The following is a 22,870-nucleotide window of genomic DNA, read 5'->3' as shown; positions in this document are numbered from 1 at the left end:
AGTGAAAACTGGAAATGTTCACGTGAGGTTTACTTGGATTATGTCAACCTGTAACAAAGGGTTTGATTAGCTATTGCATTTGTTTCAGCCGCTCCTAAAGCAAAGTAAAATTTACTAAAAATCAATAGTTGTAACTTGGAAAAATACGCAACAATTCGAAGTTTTACAATATTACTAAAGACCAAATCATGGTTTTCTTGCAAGACGAATGGATATCTTCCAAGATTCTTGCAAATAGGTATGCTCCGCTCTCATTGGTTTTAATAAATGTTTCGTCTCAATTTCTTTTTTTGCAGAAGGTAGAAAAATGATGATATATTTATTTGCTGCAATATTCTAACATAATGGGAAATGTCAGAAGTGAAAAAAAACCACACGTAACCCAGAAGACAATATAATGAAAATAAAAATTAAGTTTTTTTCAATTTGTGTTTGATAGAGAAAACAATCCATAAATGACTTCAATCAATTTTTTTAGTTGTCATCATCTTAGTTGACAAGGATCATATTTGACGTACAAATAAAAACGTATTTCTTAGTACGATCCTTGTATGACTTCAATGAAATCATACATGATCCTTGTACGAAAGCAAAGAAATCATAAATGATAGATACTTCTGCTCGTAGATTACAAAGAATTTTGGAATATTTTTTGCCCTGATAGCAGTTGCTAATGGCAATTATGGTTTTATTTGTTCTTTCTGAAAATCTCTATTAACTTTTCCAATGCATTGCATCAAATAAACATTCATTGTATGCTGCATAATTGTATGTTGCACATTCGTTGCATAAACACTAAGAAATCAAACAAATCATATATGACGTATTATAATTACTAGGAGTCATATATGAATCTATACGATGAGCTACCTCAGGGATCTAAACGAAGTTAGTCTAACAAATATTTTTCAGCAAACTTTTTTTTGGTTCTCTAATGTTTGCTCATGTCCATTTTTCGAAAAAAACATTACGAAAGCAAAAATTTAAAAGCGATCGAAAAGTCCGCAGTGTATTTCATGTTTCTTTTATTATGACATCTCTTTTCATTTTGTTATGTTAAATAAATCTGATCTCTTTAAGATAGCTAAAACTCGCTGTTATTTAAGCATATGAAAAAATCAATCGATGTTGTGAACAGTTCTAGAACGTGTGATGTAAATTTCACAAATATAACCATTTACTTGTTAATCATTCAAATTAACCAATTAGTATCATTTGTAGGGAAATATGATTATTCATTTTCTGCTTAATCTAAACTTTTTTCAGAAAATTGATCAAAATTGATTTTCCGAAACACAGAAAGAGATTCTAACCCCAAGATTCATGTGTTTCTTCATATAAATGGATATTTTTTAAAATTCAATGATCTATTGAAAATTTTCTTTAACTTGCTAATCAGTTGTTTAATTTTATTCTAAGATTCGAGTTTAACTAAAAATTCTATCCTCAAACGAATCTACCACACTTCTTTCAAATCATTAGGCAAGAAAATAATAACCTGTCTTTTGAAACAAAGTTATAACCTAATTCTCAATTATAAATAAAAAATCAGTGGCTCCTGTTGCATTAATCAAGTTTTATTGGCCTATCTCCAGTTTACATTATTTGCTTATTGTAAAGTAAAAGTACTTTATGTTGTTCTATTAGTTTTAGAACAATTCAAATGTTAACAAGGTATAAATTGAACTTAAAAAGCATTGCAAAGCCTTTAATTCGTTTTCAATCATTCATTTAAAGAGAACTTATTATCACAAACTTTAATGAACTCGTTTTGATGAAACAGAGGTTACGTATGTGCACGAGCTTGATGACTTTTAACGATTCTGGCATGAAAATGAAGAACCTCTTATTAAAAAATTAAAAGTCAAGAAACTTTGTTCTACATTAGTACTTCAACTCTTTTAGAACAGAATTCGGCTTTGGTCGTTGTACATGTATCTGTGGGTGGGCATTCGGTTATCAAAGTGAACGTGGAGTGATGGCTTCTCTGGAATCTCAGAGAATTGCAAAATGGTACCTGGGAGTTATCTCTGGCACCACTGCCTATGCCATCACTTACCCTCTGGATGTCGTAAAGGTGGGAAATTATCAATATTCTGTACCCAGATTGAGTTAATTCCTATGGGACAAAGTTATCTTTGACCAAATGTGATAAGCATTTTACAATGTCTGGACAAGTGCAGCACTTAAATTCGATTACAGATCATTTGATCTATGGTTCTCTATCAGAAGGCGGATCTATTTTGTTTCGATCCGCCAGCATAAGCGTCATTTGCAAGAATTGTGCAAGATCTTGCAATATAAGCGTCGGACTTTGTCTAGGGATATCACTTTTACACCCTCAGCGCTTTATAACAAGACATAACTTGTAGGTGAGAGTTACAAAAAAAACTTGAGGGACAGACAAGATCTCAGAGGGCAGGTTGACATAGAGGTCTTATATCGCAAAAATGCCAAAAAAACCATCAGTAATGAAATTGTCGCATTTCAAACTCGCAAAATTCTGAAAATAAAGCTTTGAGCATAATACAAAAAGTCTTTAAAATAAAGATAAAACTTGTGAAAATTTTTATTCCTTATTTAGCAAAAAAAAACGAAGAACAACTTAAATAGATTTTACTTTCAAAGTAAGAAGAATCACTTATTATGAAAAGGCGTTCTTTTGATGTCGGTAATACTTTAAACGTTAAAATTTGGTGAGCAGGTGTGAGCAAAAAATTTATTCTAATAAAGCTGGATTAAGAGTTTTTCTGTTAAAATTCGGCATTTTAATATAATTAATTGCAAAAATATATAGTTTGACGCAAATTATAAGACTATTTGATCTGGCCATTAGCCCGGCCAGAGTTTCATCAATATTGTACTTCAGTTGGTACGAGATTTGATTGTGAGTGCTAACCGCAATGATTGTACCAAAGTGACTACCAAACGGCTTTCAAGAAATGTTTACGAAATTTTCTGCACAATACGTGATAAAATTGCAGCGAAAAGGTATATATATATATATATATATATATATATATATATATATGTATATATATATATATATATATATATATATATATATATATATATATATATATATATATAATATAAGTAAATAAAGAAAAAAGATATAATTATTTTAGAAATGATGATCTACCGTGGTATTTTCCTTATTGAATAACCGAGTTCATTAGGATTTCTTTTTTTTCCCAAGAACAATTGCAGATAGCTGTAAAAGTGAAACTCATTTTGAGCATATTTAAGGCACTTTAATTTTTTGTGTACCCAATTGCTTGAAACAACTTTGATTCTTTCTTGGAAATGATGGATGATGAAATAGTAGGAACCTGACATGTTTTTTTTTAATTCAGACGTTTATTCTAATCTCCTGCAATTTTTTTTCTGAAGTTCAAATTATTTAACAATTTGGTCACGTTAACTATTTCCATTGCTAGTTTTTACAAAAGAAAAAAGAAAAAGTAACAAAAATTGTGCTATCAATGGCCTATAACATAAATTTTTAGGAAAATGTCAAAAAATAGCATAATCAAATCACAAGTCTACTCGCTATAACACTGTCAGTGTCACCAAATTATGCTATTTTTTGACATTTTCCTAAAAATTTATGTTATTGCTATTCAAAATTTCAGAATGCAGAAATGGCATTATAATATCCCACTCTCGAAATTACTTCCCATCTCCATTTTTATTTGATTAGGATTGTGCATTCCCGGGTCGATACAGGAAGATTAAGTTTTAAGTATTTGTAAGTTTATACTGTTTCTTTTAAGTTTTTTCATCGCCATGTAAGTTTTTCTTACAAAATCTTATAAATTTACCTAACACCTTATATGTTCTTACAAATTACTCACTAAATTTTTCAATACTTACAATTCAACCATCCAACTTGCCGGTCCTTAGAAGTCTACCATTCAATCTTAAAATGCCTTTACAATTGTATCTTTTTGTCTTGCCTAGTCTCTGGAAAGATATGAGAACCTCGAACTTGAATATACACAAATCTTTCTATTAACACATTTTCGAAAAAAGAAAACATCATAAAACTATTAATCCAAAGCATCAAAAGAAAAGTTCTTCCATCTTCAATCTTCGTTTTTATAAAAAGTTCATCTCTTAAATGTTCGTGTTTATCCAATTTCTCGGTTGTTTCTTGATTGTTCCTTCATTTTTCTTGGCGTTGTCAAAATTAAAGAAGGTTCCTTTGAGAGTTCCTTGTAGAGGGACCAATATGTTCCTTGTAGTGTTCCTTAGCTGAAGTTTTTTGCATACAAGCGCACGTACACACGCAAACGCAAACACACACACACAAGCACGCACGCACGTACGAGCGCACGTACGCACGGACGCGCGCATACTCACACCATACACCCACACACACAACTACACTTGGTTTTTTAGTTTCAAAATAGTTACTAAAGATTTTTCTCAATGTTCAATTCTTCGGATTTTTCGTTTCTCTTTTATGTTTATGATTTGCCTAGCTGTTGTAGTGTCATCGGTGTTTTCGTTTTTGCAGAAGATACCAATGTAAGTTGCACGGCCTGTGACTTGCCTTCTTTTGAGAAAGATTTGAATGGCGCCAGTTAATGGCTGGCAAAAAGAATCTCTCAAGCGTAAGAAAACAGTGTAGTTCCAAACAATTAATGTTGTCTGTTAAATTTTTAGTTCTGATGCTTAAATATACTTTAGCGATGTTTCTTCTAAGAAAGTTATCTCAATAAAATTGTGAGAAAGACTAGATCCATTTGTGAAAAAGACCATTTGTGCCCCCAGTACGTTATGCAGCCCTCAATTACAGAACACTTGTCACTACACAGTAAATCTTGACGTAAAAATTTTGCACCTGCGTTTGGGGGTACAAGTAACATGCACGAACTAAACAGGGGGCGCAAAAACAAAAAAGTCCAAGTATTCAAATATTTTTGATGTTTCCACACAGGAATGGATCACCTAATAATATTTTACAATTTAGTTTTAGTAAAATCACTATTTCTACCCTTTTAGTGAAGTTTGAAAGAAACTTACAAGATCACCGTCAGACTTGTAACTTCTTACAGGCTACAAATCTGACTTGTAAGTTCATACTTGCTGGAAATGTGACTTGTAATTTCTTACACGTAATTATCCTTCGTACGAAAAATGTAAGTTCTGTAAGTTCTTGTAAATTTGCCATCCTGTCTCAACCCAGGTTTGCTTTCTTTTACTTCATGCCTTCAATCAATACCTTTTTACCATCACGGATATAAAACGGATCTATTCTGTTTTCCCCCCCCCCCCCGGATTAGTGAGCTCAAATTTATTTTACGCCCCCCGTCGCACGTGCTTTTTTTTTTACAATGTAACGTACTATATAACAACAAGTTAGTTGTAACTGGGGGCGTAAAGAAGACTGGGGGAGTAGAAACAGAAAAGATCCAAAAATGCAAACTTATAGGATCTTTTCTCATTAAACGAGGTCAAGACTTTTGCTCTATCGAAAATGACCACTTAGTTGGTTTTTATTTGTCATAGCCACATGCAATTCTTAAAAAGATTTCAACTTCATCTGCAAAAGTTTGATTTGTAGACCATGACAACTTTTTTGCTGGTAAGAGGAAACCTGAAATGTCTTGAGATGTGGGGAACCGGATTTTCTCGAAATGTTTTTTTTTGGCTCAACTGACTGATATTATATTAAATTGCTAAAAGGCATTGGCTCATTTTCAAATCCAAATTTTGAGATAAAGTATCAAAGACGGATATACTCGTGGATGAGAGTATTATTAGGCATCAAACTGTCAGGTTTAATATCTCTCTGGCCTCAAACATCTCAACATTATTACACAAGATATATAAACTTTTACCAAGAAAGAAGCTGAGAGGTATCAATTTGTATGTTTAATTTTTTTGATTTTTTCAATGACATAACCATTTTTTCAATGTTTCAATAACCAATTCTACTAGGATTTGTTTCCTGGTCCCAACATCAGATAATCTTTTAAGAAACCTAATATAGGTAGTCTCCACAAAGAGATAACATATGCTTCAATCAAAATTAATACAAAATTACAACTTTGTAATCTCATTTAGCTGGTGGAGTGCTAGATGGAGAAAGCCACGGGCGCAAAACAATATGCTAGGATGTTTTTCTTGCACCCATGGTAGAATTTTTTTCCATTGCAAGTGTTGACAAACAAATTTCTGCACTGACAAAATTTATATCTCATATGAATTTATACTGGTCATTGCACAAACGTTCTCACCACACGGTAGAGTATGTCCCTCAATAATTGATATTTAATAACTTTACAATGATCATAATGATATACATAAAGATATACAATATTTTTTTCTGAAAATCTTCAATCTTCCTTTTTATAAAAATTTCATCTCTTAATTGTTCGTGTTTATCCAAATTCTTGGTTGTTTCTTGATTGTTCCTTCATTTTTCTTGGCGTTGTCAAAATTAAAGAAGGTTCCTTTGAGAGTTCCTTGTAGAGGGACCAATATGTTCCTTGTAGTGTTCCTTAGCTGAAGTTTTTTGCATACAAGCGCACGTACACACGCAAACGCAAACACACACACACAAGCACGCACGCACGTACGAGCGCACGTACGCACGGACGCGCGCATACTCACACCATACACCCACACACACAACTACACTTGGTTTTTTAGTTTCAAAATAGTTACTAAAGATTTTTCTCAATGTTCAATTCTTCGGATTTTTCGTTTCTCTTTTATGTTTATGATTTGCCAAGGTGTTGTAGTGTCATCGATGTGTTCTTTTTTGCTGATGATATCGATGTAAGTTGCACGACCGTTGACTTGCCTTCTTTTTTTTGGGGGGTACAATTAACTTGCACCCAATAAACTGGGTCAGGCAAAACGAAAAAATGCAAGTAGTTATGTATTTTTGATGTTTCTATCACTGGAATGAATAACGTAATGAATTTTTATAACGTAGTGCAATTAAAATTACTATTTCAAACCACTTACGGAAGTGTGGAAGAAACTTTCAAGATCGCGTCAGACTTGTAAATTTTTTCAGGTTACAAATCTGACTGCTGAGTTCATACATAATGGAAATCTGACTTGTAAGTAATTATCCTTCGTACGAAACTTGTAAGTTCTGTAGGTTCTTGTAAATTAGCCATCTTGTCTCGCCCCAGGTTTAACTTTCTTTCACTTGATGCATTCAATCAATACGTTTTTTTCCCATCACGGATACAAATAAAGGCATCTATTCTGTTTCGGGATTAGTGGGCTCACATTTTTTACGCCCACAGTCGCACGTGCTTTTTTTACGTAGTAACGTACTATATAACAACAAATAAATTGTAACGGGGGGCGTAAAGAACACTGGGGGGGGGGTAAAAACTTTGGCACACTTTCAAAACAAAATTTTTAAAAAAAAATATCAAAGATGGATATACTCGTGGATGAGAATATCATTAGTCATCAAACTGTCACGTTTAATATCTCTCTGGCCTTAACATCTCAACTTAATTATAAAAGATATCAAAATTTTTAGCAAGAAAAAAGCTGAGGGGTGAAAACTTAAATGTTTTATTCTTTTGATTTTTTCAATGTTTGAATATCCAAATCTATTAGGATTTGTTTCCTGGTCCAGACACAAGTCAATCTTTAAAGAAACATAATATTGGTAGTCTCCACAAAAAAAACGTATTCCTCAATGAAAAACCAGCACAAAACAAAATTACAGTTTTGTAATCTCATTTAGCTGGAGTGCTAGGTGGAGAATGCCAAGGACGCAGAACAATATGCTAGGATGTTTTTCTTGCCCACATGATAGAACTTTATTCCGTTGCATGTGTTAACAAACCAATTCTTGGTTCTGCACTGATAAAATTTATGCCTCAAATGAATTTATACTAGTCATTGCAGAACGTTCGCACCACACGGTAGAGTAATGCCCTCAATAATTGGCATTTAACACCTTTATATTGATTTATATGAACTTAAATATCTGACTTCACCTTTTATCAGGCTATGCAAACTATCATCAAAACGAAACACACATCAATAATTTTTGAACTGAAAATATTGTTCATTAGATGGTGTTTGAGATTGTTCGATTTTTTATTTGGTGTTTTAGGGACTCGTCCCAATTTTTATTTTTGGGTAACTGTCGTCCACGTTAAAGAAAGTGATACGAAAACCGCGGCCAACGGTGGCAAAAGAGCATTGTTTGCCTTGCTCATGCTCGCAGATTACTTGAGACCCAGTTCTGGGACTTAGCTGTTTCCATGAGTCGTTTAATTGTTGTTCAAAAGTGATAATTGTCTTCTGTATTGGTTTTTACTTAAGTTAATCAACAATTAGGTGTTATTATTTCGTTCTAATTGACACGTTGTTAACTTTCTGGATTTTTTGAAATTAATCACCAAACTCAATCGATGTTTCCTCATTCCACAATCAAGTGGCTTTTGCTCTTTCAAAAATGACCCCTCGGTTGATTTTTTGTTTGTCATAGCCACATGCAGAACTTGGAAAGTCATCAACTTTATCTGCAAAAGATTGATTTGTAAACCGTGACCACTTTACTTTTTAATCAACAACTGTTGTGATAATAGCAGTTAAACAAACTGCCAGTGTAATATATTTTAATGCCCGATCGACAATGGAAAAACACCATCATTAGACTACGAGTTTATCACACTCTTTTATCGCCACTGTTACAAAGTAAACAGTGGTGATAAAAGCGTGTTGATAAAATCGCAGACTAATGATGGAAACAGTTTGATAAAATTGTAGTGAAAATTTGAGATTTCACAAACTTTTGCTCCCCCCTTTACTCCACCCTCTTTCCCCACCCACCCATCCTTCCTTAAAAAGCAACCATGAGTTTATCAAAAATTCAACAAAAAAAAGAAAGCAATTGGAACTTTTTCCTTTTTATTGGTCCCTCAAATACATTTGAATTGTTGCGATGCTGCAATGTGGTACAAAATTCGTGGTAAAAATTCTTCGCCATTGCTGGTTTTGACTTCACTAATGAACATTTTGAAATAGTTATTTGTGGCTCCTGGAAAATCGTCAAAACGCTGTCCAAAGATAGTTTCAAAAGTTTTATCAGTTGCAGTTTCGAGCCATTTTTGCCAGAGTATACACACCCATAGGTTACTTTCAATTGATAATTTTGTAATCGCAATTAACTGCAGTGCTAGGTGGAGCATGCCACGCGCGCAGAGCGATATGCTAGGATCTTTTTCTTGCCTCCATGGGCATTTTTCTATTTCATATGTGAAAAAACAAATTCTCGGTTCTGCACTGATAAAACATGTACCTCATGTGAAGTTATAGTAGCCATTGCAGAACGTTCTCACCACACGGTAGAATACGACCCCCAATAATTGTATTTAACACCTGTATAATAGTTTACAAGAGCATAAATTTCTCGGCTTCACCTTTTATCAGGCTATGCAAACACCATCATCAAAAAAAAACACACATCAATAAGTTGCAAATTGAAAATTTTGGTTTATTAGACGATGTTTAAGATTGTGCGATTTCATATTTGGTGTTTTTAGGACTCGTCCCAATTTTTCTATTTAGGTAACTGTTGTCCACAATCAAAAAACGGTACGATAACCGTGGAAAACGGTGGCAAAAAAGCATTGTTTTCCTTGCTCATGCTCACAGATTACTTGAGTCGCAGATCGGAGAGTTAGTTGTTTCCGTGAGCCATTAAAAGGTAGTTTCAAAACCGATAATTGTCTTCTTAATCGTTTTTTTCTGAAATTAATCACCAATTAGCTGTTATTTCCCTTCGGTCTACTGGGGCGCGTCGTTAACTATCGTGAAAGTTGTATACACTAAACGTACACAAAAGTGACGGTGTGAATTATCGTGACGGCGAGCTTGAATAATAGCTTTAAAAAATGTTCACTGTTGTCCCCGGTTGCTCAAAAACAGGCATCGTGGACAAAGACGACGGATAATTCCAGTATTGAAGCAATTCTGAACTAGTTTTGCTTTCTGTCACTGCTATCCGAACGGGCTTAAGAATCAAGATTCAAACCATGCTTGTGAAAAATACTGGCGTCTTCGAGTAAAGTTTACCCCAAATATGTACCATTTGAAGCTTACTCCAAATATGTACCATTTGAAAACACAAATCCTATACACGGGGGATAGCTCCGAGTCCAGTTTATATATACTACCATAAAGGTGGAAAATATCAATTATTGACAGTCATAATGTACGTGGGGACAGATGCATGTTTTATGTTTTGATCCCATAGGTCCAGAGACAGGTGCTGGAGACTAGAGGTGAGCCCGCATCTCTCACCAGGGCTCTTATGGAGATAATGAGGAGGAGTGACCGTGGACTGACTGCAGTATACAATGGGGTAGAAGCAGGCATACTACGACAACTCGGATTCCAATCAGCTAGATTTGCAGTAGGTGCAACTTTTGAAGCTATCACTCCCGGGTCGAGGTTTTGTCGAATGAATAATGTAAGAATTGCGGTGAATAGCGGTGAAAAAAATTTTACCGCAAAGCGCCTGCATCTTTTGGCGATGAATGCGGTGAACTTCTGTAAGATTTGCAATTCTTAGCGGTGAATTCTATTTTTTCACCGCATTCACCGCTTTCAACTCTTAAAATAATTGTAATTCTTACATCTTTTCATCGCAATTCTTACATTTTTGAGTGATTTTTAGCGTTGACACTTCAACCGGGGCTGGAGTTGTTGCTTAAAACCATATAGAGCCAACATCAACAATAAAAACACACACGTGCAGTTTTAAAATGCCGAAAATTTTGAATGCCAGAAGATTTATATACATAGCCAGAAGTTTACTTCCATGAACTTTCGGCATTTTCAAAAAATGCAAGTTGCGTGTTTTCTTAAGGCTATGCGGCTCTAAATAAGTCAATTCGAACTTCTGGCTTAGCATGTCGAACTGCCTCCGTGTTCTCGATCAACGCCAGATTCTAGGTGACTTCCTTGCTCATGAATATTATTACAAGGTTTGAGATCGCAATTGAAAACTTATAAAATTACTTCATGTGGGCAATAGCACGCATGTGGCAACGTCTTTAATTCAACCTCTTTTTCCATAACAACATATGATGTGAACTTTAACGGTCAAATATCTCGTTAACATCTTATCAGCTTATGAGTACTACGAAATTCTCCAAAATTTAAGTGTTGAAATTAGACTTGTACGCAAGTCTTTTCTGGCCAATGATACTGTACGTGGAGGCAACAGAAGACTGTCTTATGTACTACATGGTATACAGATGTTATTGCAACGAGAGTTCTTTAAACACATTCCATACCGTTGCAATCAATATCTCGAAATTATAAGACAACAGGGTTACAGCTGGAAAATCTCGATTATGATACCAACCCTACGGTAACATGAAATATTCATTTCTTGTTTCGATTACAACAGTTGCATAACTTATGCCACAGTGCCGTTGATAAAAACTATCTTTTCCGCCACTCTTTACTCGCAACTCTTCATATAGCAACATTGGCGAGAAAACATGGGTGAATCAGCATAGTCTAATACGGAAGCACAGATTTGCCACTATTTCAGATTTTCGTATCAAAAATAAGTGCAAAAAGTTATCTCATCGATTAGTAATCTAAATACTGTTATAGAATCGAGAGTTGATGAATGAAAAATACCGCATGGTTGTTATCGCTATCAAGAAGTTCTCAAACTCCGTTGCAACACAGTTGTTGAATTTCTAAAACATGATAACATGAGGGTTACAACTGTGTGGCTATATATTTTTAATCACCACTCGATGCGAAAAAAAACAGTCGTACAACTTAATCGACAGCTGTTGTTAGCAATGAGGCAATACTTTTCCTTGCGCTTTTCTTGTCACTCGCTTCACATAAAAATAGTAACTGGATAAGATAGGCTGAAGAGGATAGTCTACATTTAATGAACAGTTTGGCAACAGTTTCAGATCATTGCATTAAAAAATGGGCGCTAAATAGAGTTTTCATCGGTAAGTTATTCTATGATTTTTGTCGCAACAACTGTTAATTAATGAATGATACCACACGGTTGTTATCGCCATTGTTAATTTATAAAACTCGGAGGTTAAGACGAGTTGTTGAATTGCGGCCACCTGATAATATGGTGAAAACAACTGGGTTTTGCACCTCCCCTTTAGAGGAATGAAGCCCAAGCCACATAACCAAGAGCATGGGTGCTTCGTCCTTCTGATGTCTTAATTAATTAGAGGGATGTGTCCTGACACCCACAAGTACTTTTCTACAATCTTTTGGGACTACCAAAGAACAGATTGTTTGGACCAGGCATGTAGTACAGCCACTCTTTTAGTTCTGCGATCACAGTTTAAAACTACTCGGCGATGTAATTTTCCGTAGTTTTTACTACATATTTTTGTCTGTCAGATATTAAATGTGTGCAAGGATCACATTCAGATTGCTCATCAACTACGAAAAACTTATCTGTCATACAGTGTAGCAATCATCTGATGTTCCCTAACAAATTAGCACAATTAACCGTGCTCTGGTTGCCTATCATGGCCCCATTTTGATGCTATTTATGTTCGTAAAAGACTTTAATTGAGGAGTTGCCAAATAAACAATTAAACAGACAAATTAATCTACATTTCCTAATTTTATTTTCGCTACTTTGTTGTAATTCAAACCAGTCACGCCCACGTTCGACCATTGAAGACATTTGCACAGTAACAATTCAGTGAAACAAGACTACAAGATCTTTTTGACAGGGATCAACCGAAAACAACACTACCAAACTAATTCAGGTGTAATATTTTGATGCTCTACCTGAACTACTGATTTATCTCAGGCAGGTTCCTGCGCTGATGTCAGAGCCTGACTGGCAAAGAGTGACTGACTGATAAGGGTGACACGTCACACAAAATCAGGGCGCTTGGACTACTGTAACACTTCAATTGAAGAGCAGACGGAAGGAGTCGAAAATTTTTAAAAAGTTTTGAAATCCATTGCTTAAAAGCTCTGGACTATTTTGAAAAAAATTGGACAGATTCAACTTAGCTAAGCTGAAAAAGTCAATGAAATTCTACATTTGAATACGGTTCACGCCAAAAATTGATTAATATTGGTTCTAAAAGTCGAGTAATTACCAAAGAGTGAAGTTTTCTATGACCAAATGTAACTCGAAGAAAAAATAGTGTAAGAGCAACACAAAATATAAGCGTTGAATTTATATAGCGTCCACGTATGGAAACCGAAAAATTATTTAAGATATACGCTTAGAAAGACTCAAATTACGTAGGATCACGGCTTTAAACGCAATAATTTTTAAGGTTGACAATTAGAAGCATCAAAAACATGTAAGATCTAAAATAAGAATAGCCAAAATTATGTACGGCCTAGGCTTAGAAACGCCAAAATTGTTCGAGATCTACGCTTTTAGGCGGAATAATATAAACAATCCACACCTATAGTCAGTGATAATTTGTTTTCAATGGCTTTAAATCCCTAAACGCAACTCTTAAATAATTTTGGGTTTTTGCACTGGTTTTCAGCAACATCCTGCCCGGACCCTAGTCCCAGCACAATTCAGCGCTGAATCTTTACATTCCCATATCAACTCAGAAAATCAGTTCTGAATCAGTACATTTGCAGTCCATTTATAGGTTTTTATGAGCAAGACAAATTCAGAAAAACTTTCTAAATCATGATTTTGTACTTGACAGAATAGAACATTATCTTTACCATGATCAGACCAAAATTCATGCAAAATTGAAATTTACGATTGGAGCAAAAAAATAAACATGAAGAAATCGCATGAAATTGGAGTCCCAAGCCGCAAGGACACGTTACCCATAACCAGTTGGCATCCAACTTTCAGACAAGTTACAAGTACATCTGTAATCTGTAATTCGGGGGGATGCGCCTATTTAGCAACTGTCAACTGTCGAAATTTATTCAATTTATAATATATAAACATTTATATAAAGGAGTCTTGTATCGTTCGCTATCCTCCCGTGCCACTTCAATATGCCAGAAGAATGCCCCCTCAATATGCCCCCTCTTTCTGCCTCGGTTGATCCATGCGGGGTGGGTGGGGGGGGGATCTGTTGTTCTGCCAAACCAAAGCAAGCCACCACGGATTCTTTCCCCCACTTTCCAAGCCGTTTATTTCATTTTTGAAACCTGAAAATGTGAATTATGGACACGGCGGTGTTGTCCACAATTCGGGAAATGCATCTCAAGCTACGTTTAGTTCTCATAGAAAGAAAACAAAATTGTCCAAAACCCTAAGTTTAAAATTTGACAAAGTTTTTGACAATTTAATAGATTTTGCATGCATCTCTGGCTGCGGATTATGAACAAAAAGAGAAAATTAAAATGTAAAACACTCTAAAATTGTCTAGCAAAGCTCAATTTTCTATTGCCATTTTTTTTCTCAGCTCTTACATACCGTTAGTGATGGCTGCTTTTCAGAAAATGGGATGATTTTCAAACTAACGACTGAATTTAACAAAAAAATAAATAAAATGATTACATTGATAGCATTATAGGGTTTCAGTTCGTTTCTTTAAGAACAATTTTGTTGTGGTTACCATTTTAAGGTCTACCATTGACAAATTTTTTGATATAAAAACTGGAGGAGAGAGACCTGAAAGAGAAACACAATCAGAATCACGTATCGTGGTTGCAGAGTATATTAGAAAGTGTTCAAAGCAAATGAAGTCAATCATTGTTTCCATAGTTCTGTATACGTCAAAATCAAGTCTATATTTGATTCAAGCCACCCGAAAAAAGGTTCATTCGGAGCATCGCAAGAGTATCCGAATGTTACCTGTGCTGCGCATCGAGTCAGCTGTAGGTTAAGTCTGCCCTGGATCGAGAAATTCGGAGGGGTCTACTCTGTCCTTTTTAGTTTTAAAACAATTTTATACCCCTGTATTTAAAAAGCAATCTGTATCTTGTTGTTCAATTAGTCATTGATCAATATTGACCATATCAATATTTGTCTTTTCCTTTCCTGATCTAATGAACTTTAGTCCAGACGTATTTTTCATTTCCCTCTCATTCCAGCTCTTTAAATTGAGGAGAAGTGCCCCCCCGTGCAAGTCTTGCTTGAGGACATATGCAACCTCCCGTTGTCCCCATTTTTTGAGATTAGCTGCGGCTGCATTTCAATTTGCCGTGTGCTCATTCCAGTATAATAATCGATCGTGCAAGAAAATGTTGCCAGTGAACTCATAAGTGACTCTATTGTGGTAGGTTCTATAGAAAGTGCGACAAATATCACGTCATCAATGCAAACTGCAAATAGAAAAAACAGAGAAAAGTTATAACTTGAGAGTTCAACTACATGAAGTAATTAAAGCTGCTAATTGAAGCGGCGTTATTTAAAAGAGAGTAGAAATCGCGATCAACAATTAAAACAGAGAGATGGCGGTCGTAGCAAGAGCGAAAATGAAACCTGTAAAAGCCTGCTGAGCGCCATATTTTCGACAATAAAAGGCACAAGATGAGATTTAAGATTTCAAAGAAATTCGTTCAATTTCTGATTTTCAATGACTGCGAGATCCAGTATTGTGTATAGCTTCATGAAAAGGTCACACCATCAATGTTTTTTTCGGTTCCCGCCAATTGAATAAATGGAACTCAAAAATGTTGCCTGTCAAACCAAACCCACTTTTTTGTGTTTTGATTCATCTTAGGTTGATATATTTATCATGTTAATTTCTAACTAACAATCAGTCTGTTTGGAACAGATGTGACTCTCATGTTTAGTGCTCTCAGAATACGGATGCGTATTTCTCGGGCGAGAAGCATTTCTCGAAAACCTTCGGATCCTAATTCCACTGTAGAAAATTAAAGCGATAATCTTGTAATTGCCTTGTTCATCGAGTTAGGCAAAATCAACAAGACATAAATTTGCTCAACTACACTGCATCCACATATAGGGTAATCTTTTCAGTGAAAAACTTTGCAACTTTTGCCCCCACAGTTCTGGTTGTTGATTGCGCCATAGAACACTTGAATGATAACCAATGTATGGTAGTTTCTTTGAGTATTTGGAATTTTTTTCGTGTAATTAGAAAAAGGGAGGAAGAATAAAACAAGAATAGGAAAAAATTTAGACTGTTCACAGTATTACATTATAATGTTTCGGATTTGCAAAAGAAAATTCATCCCTATATTTTGTTACCCATTTAGTAATTGGTGTTTGTCTTTTCTGTTCTTGATCTCATAATAATAATAATAAATTGTTTCCATCAGTCATTAAGTAGCTTCACAATTACCTGTACAATCACATATTTGACTGTGGGAGAGCACTATTGGGCCGATGGCCCGTTCTCAAGTGTCTCATTCAGTTTATCTGGATGAAAGTGATTCAAAATGAAAAAAAAAGAGAGGAAGCATTGTTTTTCAAGGTACCACTAAACCTAGCAGTAAAAACTTTATACTGGTTTTGGAACGCCTTTGAGTAGTGATATTAAAACTCATACAACAGTCTGACTATGTCCTCATTACCCAATATAACATTATCTAGAAATTGATGACAGAAATTTTTTGTTTCGGTATAAGACATGTTTTCAATCTTTTCGATTTTTTCATCATCGTAACCTAAAAGCATTTTTAAGACCCGCCTTATCCTAACGATTACTGAAAAACTGTGAAATAGATTTTTACCTAGAGTTGTTTTGTTTTTAATCAACCGCTTGCTTTTTTATAGCAGTTTTGCATTGAGAAACCTTTTGAAATTGCTGCAATATTACATTGTCCCCTTATGTTTTTAGTGCTTGCTTAAGTACCTCATAGGCATGTTACTCTGATGCTAAATAGATCCTATGTTTTACTCTTTCTTCGTAAGTGCTTTCACGATACGTTTGACAACTTTGTCTATTTCCCTAATTGTTGTGATTGTTGTTGACCCGTATATCAAGACTCCGTATTGTACTATTGGTTGTATGTATGTTCTAAATGCTTTTATCATGTGTGATTCTCTCAAAACTTTTCTCAGTTTTATAAAAGACAAAACAATTCGACAGAACAAATTCGACATTTGTGACCACATGCTTTGAGTGCTTTGAGAAACGTAGTTCATTATCTGTCGTGATGCCCAGTTATTCGAAACTTTGTTTTTCTTCAATTTTAGTGTTTTTTATGAATGTTCTTGACACAGCTTTCTTTAATTTTTCTTTACAAAAAGCATGCTTTTTGTTTTTTCCTTGTTCAGCGTTAGTCTATTTTTTATGAGCCAATCATTGCCGTTATCTAGTGCTTTGTCGTGATCATCGTCAATTTTCGATGCAGAACTTCTGCTCTTCACAACAGTGTCATCGGCGTAAAAAATAACATTCGATTTTTTCTGGGACAAACTCAAGTCATTCATGTAGATAATAAACAAAAGAGGGCCGAGAATTGAACCCTGTGGCACGCCTAGTTCAATGAGCTTCAGTTTGGATTTTTTTCTCCAATTAAGGTATATTGAATTCGATTGGACAAATATGATTTTAAAATGTTGTATATTGGACCGCGTAGACCATATCTATAACATTTTTGCAATAGAATGTTGTGATCGACAGTATCAAAAGATTTCTTTAAGTCTAGAAAAGTGCATTTGGTTTTTTTGCTGTTGTTGTGGAGATGTAATCTTAGTTCCTCTATTAAGGTTGCAATGGCATCAACTGTGCTATTCCCCTGGCTGAAGACAAATTGTGAATCTGAGAGAATTTCAAAAACGCTTAGGTAGAATGGAATTCGATCAAATATAATCCGCTCAAAGACTTTCCCTATAATTGGTAGTAACGAAATGGCCCTGAAAATTGATGGGTCATCTTTATTTCCATTTTTGAAGAATGGTGTAACTTTTGCATTTTTAAAACTCTCTGGGTATTGTCCAAGTTCTATGCATCTGTTAAACATTAGTTGTAAAGGAGCTGTTAAACAGTCAGAAACTTTTTTAATGAAAAAATAGTTCAAATCATAGCAATCAAGGCTAAATTTGCTTTTACAGTTGTTGATAGCGTACTTTACGTCATTTGCGGATATCGATTTTAGAAACATACTTTGACTCTGGTTTTCTATTGTAGGGGCACTTCTTGTTGAAAATTCCGCATTTAGTTTTTTCCAAACGTTTGAGGAGAACAAGTTAAATTCTTCTACTTTATTTTGTGAGCAAAAAATTTCAGAGGACTCTGAATTGCCGCTTAAAGAACTATTAAGCTAAAAAAAAAAGTTTTTCTGTTTTTACGGAATCGGTTTTAAATTGATTTTGATAAAAATATTGCTTTTTAGATTTGATGAGCGATTTAAGGTTTTTACAAGTCTTTTGAAAATTTTCGTTAATTTGTGGATTTCCAGTTGCATCTGCCAGTTTCTTAAGACTACGTTTTTTCGTCGCTAAGTTTTTAACCTCATTGTCAATCCAATTTCTGTTGTTTTTTTGTTTACGATGTTTTTCAGGGAGGTGACTGTTTAATGCTTCAGTGAGCATTTCGTGAAATTTTTTGAAAGCGTTGTCTATTGGCAAGAGTTCTAAACTGCTTTTGTAGACCTCAAATTGATATCTGAGATCCTTTTTGAGTTTTTCTCTCATAATTGGATTATCTAGGTTATGCCAATTGTGGCTTTTTAGAGCCTTAAGATACTTTTCTGGACTGCCATCGAGGTCAAAGAAACCTTCTACCGTGTGATGATCTGTTATACAGGTTGATGTAACTTTTGTTTCTATCAAAAAGTTAGAAAATATTGCGTCAATGAGCGTACCTCTGCCATTTGATACCCTCGTTGGCTAATTATTGTTTGATATTCTGAGACCGTTTCCGGCTTAAAAAAGGTTAAAAAATGTTTTTTAAACTTTCGGCTTTTTTTGCTGTTTATTAAAAAATTAACATTAAAATCCCCACAAAGTACGTGTTTTGCTTCTGGGTCAATCATTAGGCTGTCGAGATATCTTTCAACCGTCAGGAAATTGGCTTCATTAGTGCAATTTGGTGGCATGTAAATAAATGAGAACCAGATTTGTTCTTTTATGGTTTTGATGGCGACTTTTAGTAGTTGAACGGAATTCGTTTCTAATTTTTTAGCTATTTGACAATTTATGTTGTTTTTTTAAGAAGAATGCAACACATCCACCTCTTCTTTTACGATTGCTGGATATAATTGTTTGATATCCATTCAATGAAAATTAGTTATTGTTGTAGCTAGGATTTAACCAAGTCTCATTAAGGCAAACTACTTCGGGTTTCTGAGACATGCTATTAATGTAAACTTCCAACTCGTCTAGGTTCCTAGATACGGATCGAATGTTTTGAAGAACAAATTGGAACTGTCTTGGATGACAGATTCTTTTATTTGTCATTGTTGACGTAGAAACGCTTTTCGTTATCAATTCCTTGCCGTTGCAGTCTGGTTTTTTTCTTCTTGCATAAAATTAACAACTATTTTGATATAACAGTGCTTAATTGTTTTTTTTGATTTGTTGCCTGCGGAAATTACCACCAACAACAACAAATCAAAACATTCTGTTTCTTTGCTCTCCTGCACATTGTCTGCATGGTTGCGTAAATCACATCCGACAGGCCACCACCTGCGGAAATCACAAGCAGAGTGCTGAAACAATTTTTAAAGACTTTTAGTTAGTTTTGAGGTCATCTTATACATATATAAGCTGACTTTATGAAGTTTAGAATAAAAGAAATGAGCAAAAAAAGTTTTAAACATAGTATCAAAAAGTTACGCACCTAAGGCTGGCGAAAAGCTTCTACCCTAAATCTTGAGTTGTGATCATATTATACATATAAAGAAACCAAAAAAAATAACTGATTTATGTTTTAGCTTTTTATTACAGTTACTGAGTTCATGAGATGTCATTTGTTCTATTCCTTTTGAATATTAAGTCATTTGTATGCAGGAGAGTTGACAGCGTCGTCGGTAGAAGATAAGTCGAACTGTATTTTTAGTTTTATAGCATTGATTTTGTCCAAATCTTCTATCTCGTTAATTGTAACGAATTTTGCTTTTTCTCTACCCTTTTCAACTAAAACCCAGACCGCACAATTGTGTGTTGCAGTGATCATGTTTCGTTTATTTGGTTCATTTTTGATCTGAGCTTCATATTCTGGAAGGCGCTCGTTTAGATAGATGAACTTGTTGTTTATCCTGTTTTTTGTTTTTCTGAGTTGTCTTCTATTTTCATAGACACTTTGTTTGTCGGCAAAATAAATAAATTTGCTAATTACTGTTGGCTGTGGAAACTCGTTTTCCCAAGAATTTCTCAAAAAATGTCGTAATTTCGACCCCCAAGAATTTCTCAAAAAATTTCAAAGTTTCGTGCGTTACATTACAAACTTGTCGAGCATCGAGGGGCTGATTAACGATTAGCAACGAGTCCTTGCGCGTGTATCTCTATTGCGCTCTTAGACGATCATTAATATTTTTTTGCTTTGCCTTTAATTCCCTAATTTCTTCGTCCTGTATGTTATTTTTGCTTTCAAGAGCTCGATTTCTTTTTCATTACTTCTGTGTCTTGAATAGTACTCACGACAACCTCTGGAGCTATGGGTGTTGACGTTGATAATGTGGCCTCCATCTCCATTGCCTTGTGATAACAATTGAAAAAAAATAATAAATTAAACAGCAAATTGAATCAAAGATAACACTCAAATTGGAATCTTGTGCGATAAGACTGCAACAGCAAAGAAAGATTGTTCTTTTCAAGCAAACATTTAGAGTTTTAAAGTTTTCTCACAACGTTTCACTCAAGGTCAATCTCATGAGTTTCAACAGTCGTTCTGACGGTTTTTTTCAGTTAAATTTCTCTTTCCAACTGTTTAAATTAGGGACACGTCTCCCCTGAGTTCCTACTCAAAGACAGATTTAGCAGATTTCCGCTGTCGCCGTTTTCCACACAAAGGATCTGTTGAAATTCAAAATCCGATGTTCAATTCAGTATAGTTATCAATCGTGCATGAAAGGATTGCGAGAGCATGCTTAACTGACTTGTTTCATTGTGGTTTCAATAAAAATTAGGGCAATAATCAAGTGCCACTGTAAATTGCAATTAAATAAGAACTGGACATGAAAACTATAATTTCAAACCCAAATAGATTCTTTAAAGTCCGAGCAAAAGTGGCGTAGTGTAATTATAAAAGAGAAACAAAAACGAACGCAGTAATTATAACTGAGAAATGTCTATCCTAGCGCAAGCAAAGATAAACCCAGTAGAAACAAGCTGAGCATCACTGTTCTCGACACGACTGTAACCTGTTGGTGATAACCCCAGTGATTCTGGAATTTTTATTGTGTAAGATCTGATAAGATGCTGATCAAAAATCTTTATCGTGTAAGATCTTATCTGGTCTCACACGATAAAAAATTTTCCCTACGTGAACTTTAATCTTGTAAGATAAAAATTCAATTTTGCAGAATTATTATCTTATAAGATCTGATAAGTATCTTATTAGATCTTACACGATAAAAGTTCGCGTAGTGTAGAACTTTTATCGTGTAAGATCTGATAAGACATGTTTTAATGACTTCAAATTAACCGTATAACGTAGTCAAGTTCCTATGAAAAAAAATAATCGGTCAACTAACCATTTCTGAAACAAAAAACTAATTGCTGATTCTATTTTGGCGGCAGTTTCATGAGTGTTAACTAGGTACTATGACTAAACTTAGCAGTCCAATATAGTTTTTGTCTTTGAAGAAAGTTTTTCAGCCTATTTTGATGATCACCGTTTGAGTAAAAACCCCTAACACTCGAATAACTTTTTATACAAAATCTTATAAGTCTCAAAAGACAATATGAGATAAATTAATCTTTGTTGCTCTGACACTTAATTGTTGCAAGCAGTAGCTTTTTGGCTCCTGCTTGAAAGCAACTCTGAATTGTCTTCAATATGAAGAACATGCCATTTTTAAAAAATTTTCACCGTATAAGATCTGATAACAATCTTATCAAAAATATAAGTCATAGTTTACAAATGTTTATCTTACAAGATCTTATAAGATTCTCATAAGATCTTACACGATAAACGTTTTCAGGCAAAAATTTTTTCGTGTAAGATCTTGCAAGGTAGAAATTTTTCTGGTATGATCTGAAAAAAAGTGAAATTTCACCGTGTAAGATCTTATCAGACCTGCTAAAAATTTTTTATCGTGTGAGATGTGATAAATTGTCTTAAAAAGTCTTAGTCAGAAGACGCATAATCTTATAAGTACTCATAAGACATGTTTGCTAGAAATTTGTAAGATCTTACACGATCGGGAAGCACCAGAATTTCAAAAACAAAGTTTGCCATTCTGAGTGGACTGAGAAATCCGGGATTAGCTACATTAACGAGAAAAATAATAACGTTTTCATGGTTGACGCGTATTGGATGAAATGAATGATTTTTTGCCTCTCAAATTATTTTTTATAAAACTCTGTCAAACAAAAATGTTTAATTTTAAGATCTACTGACCTTCTGGAGCTTTGTTTGTCACGACCCCCACTTTAGTGGGGAGGAGGAACTATATACTCAACTGGGTTTTTTTTGTTCAGTCAATTTTGGCCGATCGATATATTCATCGTAGAGAATTGTGAGTGGTATCATTGAAAAGGCCGTCCAGCGTAGAATACGGAATTAAAAAGATTTTTTTTTATTTTCGTTTTTTACAGGGAGTTATCGAGGTTTAAATTTTTGTGAACATTCGACTGTTTTTGTTCACATTTTCAGTAATTTTTGCTAAAATTTCGCACAATTTCGATAAATAATTCAAAATAAGTTGAAATTTCTAACGGTATGGCGTTGTTGTTACCGTTAGAGATAGAAAAGCGTTGCTGAATTGTTTGATTGAATTTTTTTGCCTAAAAGGTTTGATAAAATTTTCAAAATTCAAACTTTTTTCAACAAAAATGGCACAA

General features: G+C 34.5%; 1 protein-coding gene across 1 annotated transcript in view; it reads left to right on the top strand.

The window, feature by feature from the left end:
* Positions 1-1,753: 1,753 nt before the first annotated feature.
* Positions 1,754-22,870, top strand: part of LOC142339997 (mitochondrial dicarboxylate carrier-like) — a 34,753-nt gene continuing 13,636 nt past the window's right edge. Inside the window, exons 1-2 of the mRNA XM_075390385.1 lie at positions 1,754-2,077; positions 10,253-10,411. Coding sequence (XP_075246500.1) covers positions 1,979-2,077; positions 10,253-10,411 — 258 coding nt within the window. The 5' untranslated portion in view covers positions 1,754-1,978. The remainder of the gene's footprint in view (positions 2,078-10,252; positions 10,412-22,870) is intronic.

This window comes from Convolutriloba macropyga, chromosome 5 (genome assembly GCF_964194025.1).
Source record: "Convolutriloba macropyga chromosome 5, txConMacr16.3, whole genome shotgun sequence".
Lineage (NCBI taxonomy): Eukaryota > Metazoa > Xenacoelomorpha > Acoela > Convolutidae > Convolutriloba > Convolutriloba macropyga.
The sequence above is the reverse complement of the archived record's forward strand: the minus strand, read 5'-3'. Positions and strand labels throughout refer to the sequence as shown.